The 18,066-nt window shown below is 43.2% G+C and overlaps 2 protein-coding genes across 3 annotated transcripts in view; one reads left to right on the top strand and one right to left on the bottom strand.

Annotated features, from left to right (window-relative positions):
* Window positions 1-10,056: 10,056 nt before the first annotated feature.
* On the bottom strand, window positions 10,057-17,651 carry PARS2 (prolyl-tRNA synthetase 2, mitochondrial). The gene is made up of 2 exons (XM_073593459.1): window positions 17,537-17,651; window positions 10,057-11,479 (listed from the first exon to the last, which is right to left on the bottom strand). The coding sequence occupies exon 2, from the start codon at window positions 11,467-11,469 to the stop codon at window positions 10,081-10,083; it is 1,389 nt and encodes a 462-aa protein (XP_073449560.1). The 5' UTR covers window positions 11,470-11,479; window positions 17,537-17,651; the 3' UTR covers window positions 10,057-10,080.
* TTC4 (tetratricopeptide repeat domain 4) overlaps window positions 17,565-18,066 on the top strand; it is a 34,983-nt gene continuing 34,481 nt past the window's right edge. Inside the window, exon 1 of one of the 2 annotated variants that reach the window (XM_073593462.1) lies at window positions 17,565-17,709. The gene's annotated coding sequence lies outside the window, so the exon portion shown is untranslated. The remainder of the gene's footprint in view (window positions 17,710-18,066) is intronic. The other variant, XM_073593460.1, reaches the window with a different exon arrangement.

An 18,066-nucleotide genomic window follows, 5' to 3' on the forward strand; every position in this document is an offset into this window, starting at 1 on the left:
GTGTATGAAAATAAATAAAACATACACCCACAAGACCACCCTTTACCTGTGTTTCCCCTGCCATTGGATCACTCTTGCAAGGTAATTATACACAGTGGGGTTTATTTACTAAAGGCAAATACACTGTGCACTACAAGTGCACTCGCTGTTGATCTGAGGGGAAGATCTGAAATGAGGGGAAGTTCTGCTGATTTCTATCATCCAATCATGTGCAAGCAAAAATGCTTTTTTTTTTCCCTTGCGTGTCCCCCAGAGATCTACAACGCCTGCACTTCCAAGCGCACTTGTAATGCACAGTTGATTTACCTTTAGTAAATCAATCCCAATCTGTTCAGAGCGGAGGGGGAGGACTGAGCGATCAGCGGTGTTTGATCGCTCAGTTCTTTCTACAGAGCCAGTGGGGTACAGATGCATCAGATCAATGCTGCATCCACCTAAATGAGTATAATGTTTTTTTTTTTTTTTTTTAAGCCATCCATCTTTTATGGGTTAGAACCATTTGTGCCACTGATGGGGAAACTTCCTTTGTGTTTCCCAGGACAGGGAGTGAGGGGAAATCTATCCAACAGGGACAGGTGTTCTAATCCTTCCACACCTCCATCTGAATGAATTGGGAGGAAAAAATGGCTAGCATTCCAATGTAGCATACAGCTTTATTTAACAAAGGCCCGCTTAAATCAGGACCCTGTAATAACAGAGGACATTGAGAGGAACCATTGATGGCAGTGGGGACACAAAGGATCGACACTCCCTGAAAGTGGAAGTAAACTCCCTTTTGTATGTTTTTTTTTTTACCTATAGGTAAGTCTATAATAAGGCTTACCTATGGGAACAGTAAATATCTATTAAACGTGCACTGTTTAGGAGACATTTATTTTACATGCAGCAGGTGACCTCACTGCGCATGCATGCTGAAGAAACGGCATGCTTGTGCCGTGTTGTAAACAGCGCGCGGGAGTGACCTCATCGCCGAAGTCGAACCCGGAAGTAAGACCGGGCGAAGACAGAGCGACTTCGGCGGTGACAGCTAACAGCTGGAGGCTTCGTTTTCAGGTAAGTCTGTCATGTGAAGGAGTCTCTACAACAAGGTGGTGTTCAGAGCTGCGGGCAGCTAGAGATGTAAGTGGTCACTATTCCTTTACAGGGAGAGCTGGCAACTTTGTGTAAAGCTGTATTTGGACAAGCTGGCCATGTGATAGAAGGGGCGGCTTTCCTTCCCTCTCCAGGGTGACATCAGGAGCGGACAGCACAGGGGGGTGTGATCACTATAGAAGGAGAACAGCCATTGGTTGTTGGACCGATGACACACAGCATCCACTCCGCCCCCTTACTCCGGCTCCCGCTTATTGGCTCCCCCATTCTGTCACAGCGCCCCCCCCCCCATCCCTCACCTTGTCCCCATCTCTCACCCTGCTCCCCCTCGTGTCACCCTGCCCCCCCATCTCTCACAGTGTCCAGATACCCCTCTCCTTTCACAATGCCCTCCTGTCACAATGGCGGGGTATTGGGAGGGGCTCAAAATGTACCTCCGCCTATGTAGACAAAAAAGCCTTGCACAGGCCCTGCATACAGTACTTGTCCCAGACCATTCTCTCAGAAAGTATCAATGTTAGTGGTGAAAATAACATCTCAGCTCATAAAGTATTGAGGCAAGAGACCAGCAGATCAGCCAGGAAAATGGAACATTCAAAAGGTGGTCAGCAATGGCAGCCTAACGAGTGTTTTCATCTGATTGCAATAAAGGATCACTTTTCAGTGACCCTTATGAAAAGTGACCTTTTAAGGTCAGCTTTTAACAAAAAATAAGAAATTAACATTCAGTAAAAAAAAATGTGCATTTATTATATTTTGTTTCTGAAGCCTCTAAAGCAGAGGTAAGCAACCTTAACCACTTGCCACTCAAGCCTATTCTGGCACTCCTCTCCTACAAGTAAAAATCATAATTTTTTTTTTTTTTTAGAAAATTACTCAGAACCCCTAAATATTATATATGTTTTTTTTTAGCAGTTAGCAGAGACCCTAAGAAATAAAATGGCGGTTGTTGCAATTTTTTCCATCACACTGTATTTGCGCAGCAATTTTCCAAATGCGTTTTCATAAATAAAAAACCCAGTAAAGTTAGCTCAATTTTTTGTATAATGTGAAAGATGATGTTAAAATTGAGTAAAATAGATACCTAACATGTCACACTTTAAAATTGCGCACACGTGTGGAATGGCGCCAGACTTTGGTACCTAAAAATCTCCATAGGTGACACTTTAAACATTTTTACAAGTTACCTATTAAGAGTTACAGGGGGGGTCTTGGGCTAGAATTGTTCCTCTCTCTCTAACATTCACGACGATACCTCACATGTGTGGTTTAAACGGCATTTACATATGTGGGCGCCACGTACGTATGCATAAGGGGGCACTTTCAAAAACAATTTTTTTTATCACTTTAAATCCTATTACAAGGAATGTAAACATCCCTTATAATAAGAATAGTGCATGACAGGTCCTCTTTATGGAGAGATGTGGGGTCTATAAGACCCAGCAATCATGTGTTTAAAACAGGTGGTGAGGAGGCAACATATCGCCTCCTCACCACCTGTCAAACACTTTTCAGGGGAGAATCAGTGCCTGCTGCACTTAGTTGCATTCGGCAGTGACACCCTTACAACTCGTTCACACAAAGTTGGGGGTGGTAAAACCCTGCACTTGATTCACGGATTACACCAATCCCTACCACCTTTAGCTGCTGAGGCATCAGACAAAGGTGTACACTTTAAACCCCCTGTTGCTTTTGTTGGGTGCTACAACCTGCCAATCACGACCAATTCAAGTAAATAGCGCCCGGCAATTGCATGCTTCTGCGAGGTTCAAGGGGTTAAAGCAGGTGGTGAGAAAGCAACACAATGCTGCCTGCTTTAACCCCTTGTTTACTGTACTGCACAAGGTTGCAATGCAATTGCAGAGCGACCTCATTCACTGGAATGTGTAATGCTTGGCAGGTGCTACATCCTCCAACCATGACAGTGCGTATAACTGCTGCAACATGTGTACACTTTGGCCACTGCAGATAAGGGGATGCGGTTGGGGCAGGGGTGGTAAAAACACGTCTTAACTATGGGGTTTTACCACCCTTGCACCCCCTGACCCCTAAAAGGCTACTTAAACACTGATGTTCTGCAGTTCACCTGCACTGCGGGTGCAGTACAGTGCATCTGCGACCATCCTGGTTTAGCTGTGCTTTGCCATAGACTTCTATTATATCCTGCAGGTGTTTCTGAAAGTGCACCAAAACTCCTGCATTCAGAAAGTGCACCAAACCCACAGGATATAATAGAAGTCAATAGTTAAGTGAAGCAAATCTGCAGGAAAGCTGCAGGTACACTGCACTGCACCCGCGTTGTGGGTAAACCATAGCACATCAGTGTGAAAACTGCTGCTGCTACCACTCTGGAGACTGCTAGCTGGGATAAGAGGTGGAGTGCAATTGGTATCACTCTGCATTGAACAGGAGCCAGCACTACAGAGCAGGCATCAGTTTATGAGGCTCTTGCCCCCTACTACAGCTACAACTTTACAAGTAGTCCCTCTGCATTGCAGATGATCTCCATGATTGAGCTCTAAGGGGTGGAGCGAAACGTGTTGGGGGCATGGCCTGGTGGGAGCCCAGGCTGAGGTTACCATTCTTACAGTAGCTCACAAAAGTGAGTACACCCCTCACATTTTTGTAAATATTTTATTATATCTTTTTATGTGACAACACTGAAGAAATTACACTTTTCTACAATGTACAATGTACACTAAACTGAAAGGACTATAATGGTACCAAGGAATAAAAAGTATCAAATATTTATTATAAAAGATAAAATGGTTGAAAACATGTAACACTAACATAACATCAAGAAGACACAAAACCAGACAGAGCCCGCTTCTTCAGGAAATGTCACACAGTCAAGCACTAAAAGCGCCACATTATGAGTGATGAGGCTCTCTCGATGTATCTGTGGCACATTATATCATGGCACAGGTACATAGATGACATCCTCATACTCTGGGATGGTTTTAAAGAATTACTGAAGGCTTTCATTCAGGGACTTAATATCAACGACTTTAACGTGTCACTTACTATGACTTGTAGTCAGACAATCATTTCTTTTCTTGATGTGGAGATCTTTGTCAAAACAGTTTTGACACTAGGTACCGCCTCTTTTCGGAAACCCACAGCTGGGAATACCATTCTTAGAGCCAATAGTGGCCACCCATTTGGGTTGGTCTAATCGATCCCTTATGGACAATACTTACGTATTAAACGTAATTGTTCGTCACAGGAGGACATTCAGGTCAAGGCTAAAACTCAGAGACAGACTGCTTGTCCGGGGATACTCCAAAAAGATTTTGAAAAGGGCTCATCAAAAAGCTAGAGAGGACTTGGTTTTTCAAACTGCTAAACGTTGCACTGATGACAAAACTGGAAAAACCAAGTTCATTATCAGATATTCGAGGCAACAAGAGCAGATCAAGCATATTGTTAACAAATACTGGTACCTTCTGAAGGCTGACCCTCGGGTAGCCAGCTGCATTAGGGACAAGACAGAGATTGTTTATCATAGAAACAATTCCATAAGAAACCAATTGGTCCAAAGTCACTTCTATAGGGAGGGCAAAAAGTGCAAAATGTAAATATTTTGGAACTCACAGGTGTGGCGACTGCCCATACTGCCAGCTCCTGTGGCCTGGAAAGACACATACTTTACCGAATGGTGAAATACATCAAGCTGATCACTTTATAAACTGCCAGACAATGGGTGTTGTATACCTGATGACATATGTGTGCGGCAGCTACTATGTCGGCAAGACTAAACGTTTCTTTTGGAAACAAATTTATGACCATGTATCTGCAATTAAGGGTAGTGACATTATGTCCCCCATGGAACTTGGAACCATAATAAGAACCCACATAGTGTTAGATTCTTCGCGCTTGAACTAATTCACACAGACATAAGAGGAGGCGACTGGGATCTCCTAATCCTATAGAGGGAGGCTAGGTGGATCCACCTGTTAGCAGCAACACAATCATGAGGGTCAAACAATGCTATAAGCCTTTTCTATAAGTGTTCTATTTTCTGCTTTCCATCCCCCGCCTGATATCAATAGGATATTACTCCTTCTTTATAGCTGGTCTGGGGTTCTTTCCCTTTATTGGTTATTAGGGAATGCCGGGGGGGGGCTGGGTTGTTTTCAATTTATGTTTGTTATGTATTTTTGTAATTTTTGTCTTTGGCTGAATTGTGATATCCTTTACTATACTGTATGTGTATGGTCTCAATGTGTAAATGGACGGCTGCTGCCATCTAGTGGCGATGGTTAGGCCTTACAGTCACTCAGCAAGGCACATACATCTAACATGTTTTCCGTATGTTCCATGTATAATTTAATCATATGCTTGCACCTGTCTGCTGGTTCAATATTATAGATCTGGTTTGGGCCGATATATAGATGGGTTTTCACCATGTCAGAAATTAGTGTGTTGTTGCCACATCCCTGGTATATAGGAAAAAAGGAGACCCACCCCCCTCTGCTTGGGACTTTAAAAGGCAACAACCACACAAAAGTGTAATGTAAAATATATATTTATTATTACACATAAAATTTGATCATCCAAACATGTAATGATCGATGAAAACCTAACATACCAAAAGACAAAAAAACAAACAATGAATCAGTATTGTGAATACTCTCCGGTTAGTGAAAAAGCTCTGTTATTCGACGCGTTTCTGATTCAAGCCCTTCGTCAGGGGTATTGCATAGGAGAATATGTAATCATAAATTTGTCTAAGAAAGTAAAAAAAGGAAATATCAAGAAAGGGAGGTTTTTCAAAAATCTTATAGCTATATAAAGACACGTGTTGACTACTGCAGCTATCCATAAACATGTTGTGACCTAGCCATATATCAAGTGGGAAAAAAATTCAACAAACAGCGTTTACCAGTTTTTTTAGTCCAAAGATTATAGAGTGACGCTATCGAAAGCCTCAATATAGCCTTTTTTGGTCCATATGCAGCGCACTCAGGATGACTGGAAAAGAGAGGAGAGAGAGGAGAGAGGAGAGAGGAGAGAGGAGAGAGGAGAGAGGAGAGAGGAGAGAGGAGAGAGGAGAGAGGGAGAGAGAGAGAGAGAGAGAGAAGAGAGACTCCCGTTAGTTTTTATTGCGGTCTGTGTCCCCGTTAAGGAGATACACCCTCTCTATTGGTCCATTTACCATCATCATTGAAAGTTAAAAAAAAAAAAAAAAATCCCAAATTTTGGGTTGTCCCCCAGAAGTAATAGATTGGAAATCTTCCAATGGGGACACTAGTTCCCAAGAAATTCCTTTATTTGCAGGGACTTCCTCTCTCTTCCTGTTTGGCTATGGGACAGGAACTGAAGGGAAATCTCCACAATGGGACAGAGATGACAAAAAAAATCTGACAGGGGTTATAACTCTCCCTTACTGCATCCAAAATTAAAAAAAAAAAGTTTTGCCCATGGTTCTACTTTAAACAAAAACAAAGCATTCTGTACATCTCATGCACATTTTATCCTAACAATGACCGTATAGAAAGAAAAAAAATACTGTTTATCTTGCCAGAAATTATAATTTCCTTTGCTTGCTGCCTGTGATGGCTGTTATCAGCTAGATGTGCTATCTATACCTGCACTAAGATTGGTTCATCAGCGTCCGGCATCCATCTCTCCCAGCAGTGCTATAGAACTGCATTGCTCAAGGGGTCTTTTTAAACTATGCCGCTGGACGCCCGCGTAGTACGTTGGCGTGATTGCGCATGCATAGTACGTCGGCGTGATTGCGCCTGCACGGTAGACGCTGCCCATTGCAGCAAGTGGAACGCATAGCACAGCCTCCACATCAAGGGGGCAGCGCCATGTGCTCCAAAGTGAGCATGTCAGTCCATGAGAATACCTCAGTCTAAACAGAAGGGGAAGGAGAGGGGAGGGAAAAATGGAAAAGTATAGATCCATGTGACCAAGCCCTAAGTGTAACCAAACAGAACGGAGAGCCCTTGTCAGCTGGACCATGATCCCCAGTGAGCAGCGTCAGCCGCCCTCACATCAGACCCCATCTAGTGTGCAAATAAAGTTACAATGCTAGAATGCTGCAAAGAGAACAACCAATTTTAAAGAGCAACATTGCCAATTGTACTTATATAATGATTGCATAAGGACATATAATGATACCCATAGAGACTCATTATAAAACCAAGGGAGAAAAAAAAAGGAAAATAGAGTGGAGAAAGAAACAGCCATGCCTTGGCAAAAAGGAGAAAAGGTCAGAAAAAGGATCTCAGATACAATGGATGTCACCCATTGATTATCCTTGTGCATTTATCAGCTTAATAGTTTCCCACCTTTCTGTGTCAGCCGTGTCATTTGTGTACAGGCTGACCCACAAAGGCATCGATATTGGGAAACATATAGTAAAAGATGACGGGTCTGTTTTGGGCTTTTCTCCCCCTTTTTCCTTTTTTCCCAAAACCAAAAACAAGAACAAAACAAAGTAGAGGAAGGAGCTCTGCATACCCAAAAGGTTAGCCCAGACCTTCCCATTAAGTCATTAAGCCCTGGGGGAGAGGTGGCCCACAGGGCCACTATCCATCTGGTCTCCCTTTGTCAGAGAGTTTTATCCCAGTCTCCCCCTTTGGCACTGGGATGGACACGATCCAGCACCAGAAATTTGATGCTGGGGAATTTTACATTGCGGACGTCTGCCCAGCGGTAGATCTGGATTACAGGTCCTCATACTTAGCACGTGTCTGTAGACCCTCTTATGGAACCCTAGTTTGTTTTTTCCAACATAAAAACAGCCACAGGGGTAGGTCAACAAATAGACCACCCCAGCCGTTTGGCAATTAGCAAAGTGTGAAGACCTGTATTTCTGTCCACTGGGCAGTATTTGATTATGGTCTGTGTTTATGAATTGACAGTGAGAACACCCCCCTCCGCATCTAAACGTACCCTTCCTTTTGCATGGATCCCCTCTAAATTCCCCGTGTATTCACTGTGGACCAACATGTCCTTCAGTAACTTTGTTTGTCTAAAGGTGATTAAGAGGTTTTTGGAAACAAATTGGTTTAGAACCGGATCGATGCGTAAGATGTGCCAATGTCTGGCTAGAATCTTTCTAATCTTTTGATGTTGTTTTGTGTATGTTTTAATGATCCTAGTTTGCATGGCCGCAGCACTGGACTGATATTTATTTTTTCTTGTCGTGCTGAAAAGTATATTGTCTAGTCTGATCCATCGCTCTTTTATATGCCCTTTTTAAGCCAGTTGCTGCGTACTTTCTCTGTAGGAGTCGTGTACGTAGATGAGCCGCCTCCATATGGAACGTCTCATCACTTATGCAATTCCGTGGGATGTGAAGATATTGAGTATAGGGTATAGATTTAATCAAACATTTTGGATGAGAGCTGGTGGCATGTAGGACTGTGTTGCCAGGTTATGATATAATGTGCTTGAGAGGTGGCCATCTGAGTCCTTTATGATAGTGACATCAAAAGAGGTTATCATATGGGGGTCATGTGTCATTGTGAATTTAAAGTTGAAATTATTATGACTCGTAGCCAGAATTATATCTTCTATCACATTTTTATTGGAGACAATCTTAGCAGCGCAGAACTTTTTTTTTTCCTATATGACACTTTTTAGACGTGGGAACACATTTGGTTGCATGCAGCAGCCTAAATTGGTTATGCTTATTATTTAGTTAATATTTTTTGGCAGCGCGTGAGATTTTTTTTTCTTAGGCTCACATCATAGTTTGTTCCAACCTGATACTCTACATCAGGGGTCTTCAAACTTTCTAAACAAAGGGCCAGTTTACTGTACTTCAGCCTTGAGGGGGACCAGACTGTGGCCATTGGGAGTAGAAATTGTTTTAATAACAGTGGGAGTAAACAGTGCATCTTTGGCATTAGGGGGAGTAATTCCCCCCGCTGACACCAATCGTTGGTGTCAGTGGGAGGAATAGTGCCCTATCATCGGTGTCAGTGAGAGGAATAGCACCCCATCGTTACTGTCAATAAGAGGAATGGTGCCTCATCGATGGTGCCAGTGGGAGGAATAGTACCCCATCAATGGGTGTCACTGGGAGGAATAGTACCTCTTTGTTGGATGTCAGTGGAAAAATAGTGCCCCATCGTAGGTGCCAGTGGGAGGAATAGTGCCCCGTCGTAGGTGCCAGTGGCAGGAATAGTGCCCCATCATAGGTGCCAGTGGCAGGAATAGTGCCCCATCATAGGTGCCAGTGGCAGGAATAGTGCCCCATCACAGGTGCCAGTGGCAGGAATAGTGCCCCATCACAGGTGCCAGTGGCAGGAATAGTGCCCCATCGTAGGTGCCAGTGGGAGGAATAGTGCCCCATCGTAGATGCCAGTGGGAGGAATAGTGCCCCATCGTAGATGCCAGTGGGAGGAATAGTGCCCCATCGTAGATGCCAGTGGGAGGAATAGTGCCCCATCATAGGTGCCAGTGGCAGGAATAGTGCCCCATCGTAGGTGCCAGTGGCAGGAATAGTGCCCCATCGTAGATGCCAGTGGGAGGAATAGTGCCCCATCGTAGATGCCAGTGGGAGGAATAGTGCCCCATCTTAGATGCCAGTGGGAGGAATAGTGCCCCATCGTAGATGCCAGTGGGAGGAATAGTGCCCCATCGTTGGGTGTCACTGGGAGGAAAAGTACCTCATCATTGGTTGTCAGTGGAAAAATAGTCCCCCATCACTGGTATTAGTGGGAGAAATAGACCCCCATCACTGGTATTAGTGGGAGGAATAGTGCCCCATCACTGGTATTAGTGGGAGGAATAGTGCCCCATCCTTGGTGTCAATGTGAAAAATAGTGCCTTGTTGTTGATGTCAGTAACAGGAATTATAACCCATTGTTGGTGTCAATGGGAGGAAATCAGTGGAAGGAAAAGTGCCGCAAGGGCCGGATAAAAGCAAGCAAAAGGGCCGCAGTTTGGAGACCACTGCTCTACACCATTCAAATAAGACCATGCGAGCCACACACCAGCTCTAGTCCCAAAGAAAAACTTTATTTAGACCACCTGGATTTCTTGCACAAAGCTTAGCACGCCTTCCCTAGAGAGGAACTGGACCTCCCCAGTTTTGTGATTTTGCACTTCAAACTGTGGTGAACTGTCCAAAGCCTTTTTGCCCACTATGATTATATATGGATAGCCCATCATATGGGCTTCCCTCAGTCTTTTTCCTATAGTCAAATGGTCCCGATCATCTAGAACTACCTCATCTCTCAAATGATGGACTGCACATATGGCATCATAGAGTTCCTCTGCTGCTGGTAATGCTGCAATCTCTTTGCTTCCCTTTTTAGGGGGAATGAGACAGATCTGGTATGGGGCAATTAAACCCGGCCAGTGAATATCCTCCTCAGTGGAAAGGACTTCTATAGATGCTGCCAAAAGTCTTGATATGCCAATGCCATAGCATCCCATTTCAGCAATGGTGGGTTTGCTCTGTGAATCATAACAGACTGCATTAAACACAAGGGAGTACTTGGTTCCCAGATAGAACGTGTGCCCTATCTCAATGCCTTTGCTCTCCACCAGTTTTCCTGAACATACCGGACAGTTCTCCTCCTCGTCCTTCAAGGTCTCCACATTGGCTGCAAAGTCACAACTCCCACACACCATTAATCTGTCTTCACCAATCCTGGCAGGTAAGTGGTATTCATGTGATGTTTTCCCACCAATGTTTCCTGTATCTGCCTGGACTTTGACATACTTCAGGCCAAGAGTGTGGAAAAGTTTGCAGTAGGCCTTGCACACGTTGTTGTACGTTTGGTAGGCAGCTTCCTCAGTGATGTCAAACGTATACATGTCCTTCATGTAAAACTCCCTGCCGCGCAGCAAGCCAAAGCATGGCCTCTTTTCATCTCTGAATTTCCGTGTGATCTGGTAGAGCAGCAGGGGAAGCTGTTTTTGGCTAATACCCCCTTCTGTGGCAACAAGGTGGGTAACAGACTCTTCATGTGTTGGCCCCAAGCAGTATTCCTGGTTGTGTCTGTCCATCAAACAGAACAGTTCCTTTCCAACTAAATCCCAGCGTCCACTTTGTTTCCAAAGCGCGGCGGAGCAAAGGGTAGTCATGTCCATCTTCTGTCCGCCAATCTCCTGCATGGCATGATCGACAAGGCGAATTAGCTTCTCCATGGCTCGTACAGTGTATGGCATGTAATGGAAACAGCCAGGGCTAGAGGGCTGTATTAAGCCTGCTTTGGTCATCAGTCTCTGACTCCTGCTGGTCGGCTCGTTGGATTGTTGCTGCAGTTCTGAAGAACTTTCTTTCCAGAGGTTTCCTGGATTATAAATTTTAGAGACTAAATGGCGACTTCTGTGGCCTGCATTGTGGTAATGATATCTACTGGCCACAAGGTGGGGTAACGATATTCTCAGCAGTCTCACCATTGTGGGCTCCCTGTAAAAGACAAGCATAAGATTTCATTTTGTAAGTTCTCAGCACAGTATACAATTCATATCTTTGCAGCTACAAAGTTTACACCTAAGATTTTAAAAGTGGACTCTAGGAGCTAAACACACGGCCAAAAAAACATATACTGAAACGCATATCACAGGTAGTTCCCGAATTTCTACTGCAGCAGCAGTACTGCTTAACCACTTGCCGACCTTCCACAGTACATATACTGCGGCGGGTCAGCTCGCACAGTCAGACTTAGTCAGCATGTCCCAGCCAATGATTCCTGGCTGGGACATGGTGATCGGCTGTTTCCAATTACATTTTCTAAACCCTGTGTTGACCATGAACACAGGGCCCTATACAGAAGGAACAATCTCTCTGTTTCTTATCCCTGCAATGCAGGGATAAGAAACAAAAAGAGATATTTAGTAAAAAGCATCATATATTACACATTGTTAGCAACACATTTAACCCCTTGATGACCCGAGATGTTAACCCTTCCCAGCCAGTTTAATTAGTACGGTGACAGTGCATATTTTTAGCACTGATCACTGTATTAGCGTCACTGATGATGTCAGTGTCAGTTCCCACAAAGCGTCCCACAAGTGCCCGCCGCACATCATAGTTCCACTATATGTCGCTAATCACCGCCATTACTAATAATAAAAAATATACGTGTCGTCACAGGGGTCAGGTTCTCCGGGTGGCAGACAGTGGGAGACAACACAACGGAGTAATGCCCCGTACACACGATCCAAAAATTGGACGAAAAATTGTCCCACTTTTTTCGCTTACTAGTCACAAGTAGAAATTGAATAGGTTACTAAAGTCACAAAAATTCTCGTACGACCGAAAAAACAAAATGAAATATTGTCATGTGTTGTACTGTATTTGTTTTGTATTTTCGGACGACAACTGTACTGACTAAACGAAAATCGTTTGATCTGGTATCAGACGAGGAAAATTTTCGTGCTTGTCCGATTGAATAATATCGGATGAACTGTTGTGATTGGCTCTTGAAATCTCTGTACTAACGATCCGATTATCGTACGATCGCGCCGAAAGCGGTATTTTTCGTCCGATTTTCGGATCGTGAGTACAACGGGCCATAAGACATCGTTAGAAGAAGATTGTTTGTTTTTGTTTTTAGCGAGTAAGCAGCGGCGAGGAAAACAGCACAAGGAGAAGTCAATACCAGGGGGAGAGGACTGTACTGGAGGGAGAAGAAACTACCGGGAGGAAGAAGACATTAGTACCGGAGAAATAAGACACGTTGGAGCAACGACATGGGCCATTTTTTATTTTTAATAAAGGACTTGTCAGAAACCGATTCTTGTTTTGTTTTTTGTAACACTTTTTGGGGTGAATGGGTAGGGGTATATTCATTCACATGGGGGGTGGTGACGGGATCTGGTGGCCCTCTTTCTTAAAGGGGGCTTACAGATTCTGATAAGCCCCCTGCCCGCGGACCCCACAACCATCGGCCAGGGTTGTGGGGAAGAGGCCCATGTCCCCATCAACAAGGGGGCAAGGTGCTTTGGGGTGGGGGAAGTGCCTTCCCTTTCCCGACCTGCCGGGCTGCATACTTGGATAAGGGTCTGGTATGAATCCCAAGCCATTTTTTTTACATTTTGGTGTGCAGTAGGGTCCCCTCCGAATCCAAGACCCGAAGGGCCTGGTATGGACCTGGGGGGGACCCCCATGCCGTTTTGTGACGATTTTTTTTGCCTGCAAATTTTTTTTTTTTTTTTTTTACGCTTAGCTGTCAGCGGGGCTTCCCTGCCCGCTCCTTAGCGACAAGCTATATACAGTGTTTAGATGGAAAAATAAAAACCACAAGACATCAAAAATCGCATCACAAACACAACACTTGCATTTCTGGTGCAATTCCATTGAAGTCTACACACTGGCTGCAAAACGCACAGATGTGAACCTGTACCAGAGGAAACCATGTTAAATGGACTGTAGTGCATTTCTGCAAACTGCAAAAAGCACTAAAAACCCTGGGGTGTGTACCTGGGGTAACTGATAATTGTGCGGTCATGCAACGCTGTGTCCAAATAAAATTTGTGTAATTTTTTTCCAACAAATAGAGATTTCTTTTGGTGGTATTTGATCACCAATGCATTTTTATTTTTTGCACTATAAAAATATATATATATATATATATAAATATATATATTATAAAATTATTGATGCGCTCTAATCAAAAATACCTTGTGTATAACTCAAAATATTGCGCTAAAATGTATAAATCAATGTGAACAATGTGTTCATCAATTTGTACCTTAGTGAAAAATAAATAAGATAATAACCATTGGCATTTTGGTGAGAAATAAATAGAGTAATATATATAAAAGATATAATAATAAGTGAGGAGTGATTAATTGTGCAACTGGAAAAGACAGGACTAAAATCTCTTAATCAGAACAATAATCACCAAGTAGGACAGTCTCTAGTGAGGACAATCATCAGCCATTTAAATTCACAGTCATTAAAGCGGGATTCCGGCCAGCTAAATTTTTTTTTTTAAGTCAGCAGCTACAAACACTGTAGCTGCTGACTTTAAATAAGTAGACTTACCTGTCCTGGGTGCCCACGATGTCGGCCGCCCCATCCCTCGGCTTTCAGGTCCCGGCACCGCCATCCTAAGTAAGGGAAACAGGCAGTGGAGTCTTGTGGCTTCACTGCCAGTTTCCTACTGCGCATGCGTGAGCGGCACGGCGTGAATGGGACGCGATGTGTTGTGGGACACACACAGTTCCCATAACACACCGCGCCCCATTCCCCAGAAGACAACGCGGGGAGCAGAAGACTGAAGATCACCGCGGTGTAGGAAGAGGCAGATTAGGAAGACTGCCTAGCAAACAGCCATTTCACGTAAGTAAAAATTTTTATTTTTTTTTCCCTCCATTTTTTTAGGTATTTTTTTGTGCAATTTTTTTTTTTCAGGGTAGACCTCCACTTTAATAGAAACATTGTAATGATTTAAAACTAACTATAAAATGTTACTTTGCATCAGTCTGTATTGTTGAAAGATGCTGGAGTATCTCTTTTCCAAGTTAAAGTGGTGTTCCGGCCAAAATTATACTTTTTAAATAAAAATACACCTATAATACACAAGCCTAATGTATTCTAGTAAAGTTAGTCTGTAAACTAAGGTCTGTTTTGCTAGTTTATAGCAGTAGTTTGTTATTTTATAAACTTACAGCAGTGGCCATCTTAAGTGTGGGCATCTGAAGCCAGACTGTATTTCTTCCTGGATCTCATCCTTGCAGATCTCGCACATGCTCAGTGCAGCACAAGCAGTGTAATAGGTTTCAGGTCAGGTTTCCACAGCAACGGCAGTGTCAGAGGAAGTTGCCGCAACTTCCCAGAAGGCATTGCAAACAGGAAATGATGCGATGGGCCACGGCCAGGGAGGAGGAAGTGAAAAATGAATACAGCAGATATACAGTAGGTGCTGAGAATTTTTTTTTTTAAATATCCAATTTGTTTACAGTGCACAGTTTAGTGAGGGATACTGAAGAGTTGTAAAAGTGGGTGGAACTCCACTTTAAGGGAAATGATGGCTTGCGCTTTTACACAGACAGGTCATGTAAGAAAAAGATAAAGTATATCATTATCTTTTTCTTACATGACCTGTCTGTGTAAACTGACTGACTGTAGACTGATGCAAAGTAACATTTTATAGTTAGTTTTAAATCATTACAATGTTTCTAATAATGACTGTGAATTTAAATGGCTGATGATTGTCCTCACTAGAGACTGTCCTATTTGGTGATTATTGCTCTGATTAAGAGATTTTAGTCCTGTCTTTTCCAGTTGCACAATTAATCACTCCTCACTTATTATTATATCTTTTATATATATTACTCTATTTATTTCTCACCAAAATGCCAATGGTTATTATCTTATTTATTTTTCACTAAGGTACAAATTGATGAACACATTTTTCACATTGATTTATACGTTTTAGCGCAATATTTTGAGTTATACACAAGGTATTTTTGATTAGAGCGCATCAATCATTTTATACTGTCTAAATGGGTGCCTGATACACTTCTTCTGATTGATTGCAGCTTAATCCCTATATTAACCCTTGTTTTAAGTATCAACATTTGAATATTCATTTATTGATTGATTAATTAACACTTTTAACGTAATCATCTCTGAAACACTTTGGAGTGCTTGCAGTGGTATTTTACTTATTTCTCCTTCATTCCATTTGAGCGCTTGAGTATTTTATTTTTATATATATATATATATATATATATATATATATATATATATATATATATATATATATATATACATAAACTTTCTGCTATAAAACATATCCAATATAAATATTTTAAAAAAATCTAATTTCTTCATAAATTTAGGCCAATATGTATTCCGCTACATATTTTTGTTGAAGAAAAGTCCCAATAAGTGTATATTGACTGGTTTGCGCAAAAGTTATAGCGTCTACAAACTATTTATACCGGAATTTTTATTATTATTTATTTTTTACTAGCAATGGCTGTGTTTAGCAACTTATAGCGGGACTGCGATAATGTGGCGGACATTCTGACATTGACACTTTTTGGGAACCAGTGACACTAATACAGTGATCAGTGCTAAAAATATGCACTGTCACTGTACTAATGACACTGGCTGGGAAAGGATTAAATGTGTATCTAACCAGTGTTTTGGTGTAAATTATGTTCTGCTTTTACTTAGGGCTCTTTCTCACGGGGCGGATCAGTGATGATCCGCCCCGTGAATATCCGCTTGCTCAGCGGGGATCACTCCGCCGATCCCCGCTGAGCAGGAAGATGACAGGTGCATCGCTGCACACTGTGCAGCGACAGACCTGTCAGAGCGCCGCTCTCCCCTATGGGGGGATCGGATGATGACGGACCGTAGTGTCCGTCGTCACCCGATCCGATCCTAAAACGGATGGAAAAGTAGGTTTTTCCTCCGTTACACTTTTCGGATCGGAGCGGGTCGGATGTCAGCGGACATGTCACCGCTGACATCTGACGCTCCATAGAGATTCATGTATGTCCGTTTTTCATCCGAAAACGGAAGGATGAAAAACGGACATACGGATCGTTAGTGTGAAAGAGGCCTAAGGGAAACAATAGATTTTCTTTTCCTGTTTTGCAGGGAAAGTAAATCCATCGTTTCCCCACTGACAGAACAGAACTCTGCCTTGTTGACATAGGCAGAGTTCTGTCCTGTGTGTCTTCCGGATCAGTGGGTGCTGGCGGTCATCCATTGGCCGACCCACTGATCAGCATCTGCTGTGTCTAATCACAGTGGAGGCGGGTCACCAGCAGCGTGCACTCACGCTCCCTACCTTGAAGTTCCAGATCACGTACCTAGTATGTTGTCCTGCACACAAGAGCCGCCTTGCACCAGTGTTATACAGTCGGCAAGCGGTTAAATAAAAGCTGATCATTGTAAGCACCCTTGTCAGTGTAAAGTGATAAGTTTCATCTATGTAAAGTGGTACATTCTGCTGGAGAGTGTGTGCTGTGAAAAACAACAGACTTGCTGGCTGGATCACCAGATGAAAATAGAAGAAAGAAAGCCTAAAAAAAGGAAACTAATGCGGCAATCACATCCAACAACTGGTAAGCTGCAATATAATAAATATTTGCTTTTGGGGTTAATACCATTTTAAAGAGGTTATCCCTTTCACTGAAAAAGAAGCGTTTATCTGCAGTCTACGTCCCCACTAGAGAGATTTCTCATTGCTTCTTCTCCTTGCAGGAAGTGGGGGAAATCTCCCAATTGGGGACACAGACATAACAAGAGTTCTATATCTCCCCCCACTTTGTCCAAAACCAAGCAGGAATAAAGTTTTCTCTGGAGCTGATCTTTAAATATGTGTCATTGCTTTATATATAACTGGGGGAGAAGAAGAGAAGTACTGCCAGCCATCCATCAGGTCTCCTCCATTCTGAATGTGGAAGAAGACAAAAGACTGGATGTGAGAGGAAGTCCCTCTAATGAACAGAATGTCCATCCCTGTATACAGCTCTCCCCCAGCACTGCCACACTCACCATACACTCTGCTCTGTCCTCCCAGCACAGCACTGCCAAGGGTAACACAACCCGGAAGCTCTCACCTGACACACGTTGGGGAAGAGAAAGCGAGCTGCACTGCCGGAAGCACGTGGAGAAAGGAGGATCCAGAACCGGAAGTAGAGAAGAGTGTGACAGGGGAGCTGGTACAGGTACGTTGTGTGTAGTACGGGGACTCTGTGTGTGATCGGGGATAACACCTACCGGGATTTGCTGTGTGTTTACATGTATAGGTCATCTGTGGCTGGAGAGCGTGGGACTACAAGTCCCAGCCAGAACTCTCTACTCACAACAGAGGATTACATCTGCAGATCTCTGCTGTTTACATGTGTAGGCTAGTTGTGTCTGCTGTGTGGGACTACAAGTCTCAGCCAGCGCTCACTACTTAGGACAGGGGATCATACCTTCAGTGAAGCTGAAGTTATCTTATTCGGCCAGCTTCTTATTCAGGTTGGATCTTTATTCACAAAAGTGATTATTTACTGAACAATTATCTGCAATGTTTATAA

This window comes from Aquarana catesbeiana, linkage group LG07 (genome assembly GCF_042186555.1).
Source record: "Aquarana catesbeiana isolate 2022-GZ linkage group LG07, ASM4218655v1, whole genome shotgun sequence".
NCBI lineage: Eukaryota > Metazoa > Chordata > Amphibia > Anura > Ranidae > Aquarana > Aquarana catesbeiana.

Excerpts from the sequence above, each read along its gene's own strand:
- PARS2 (XM_073593459.1), bottom strand. The coding sequence starts at position 11,469 with ATGGTGAGACTGCTGAGAATATCGTTACCCCACCTTGTGGCCAGTAGA.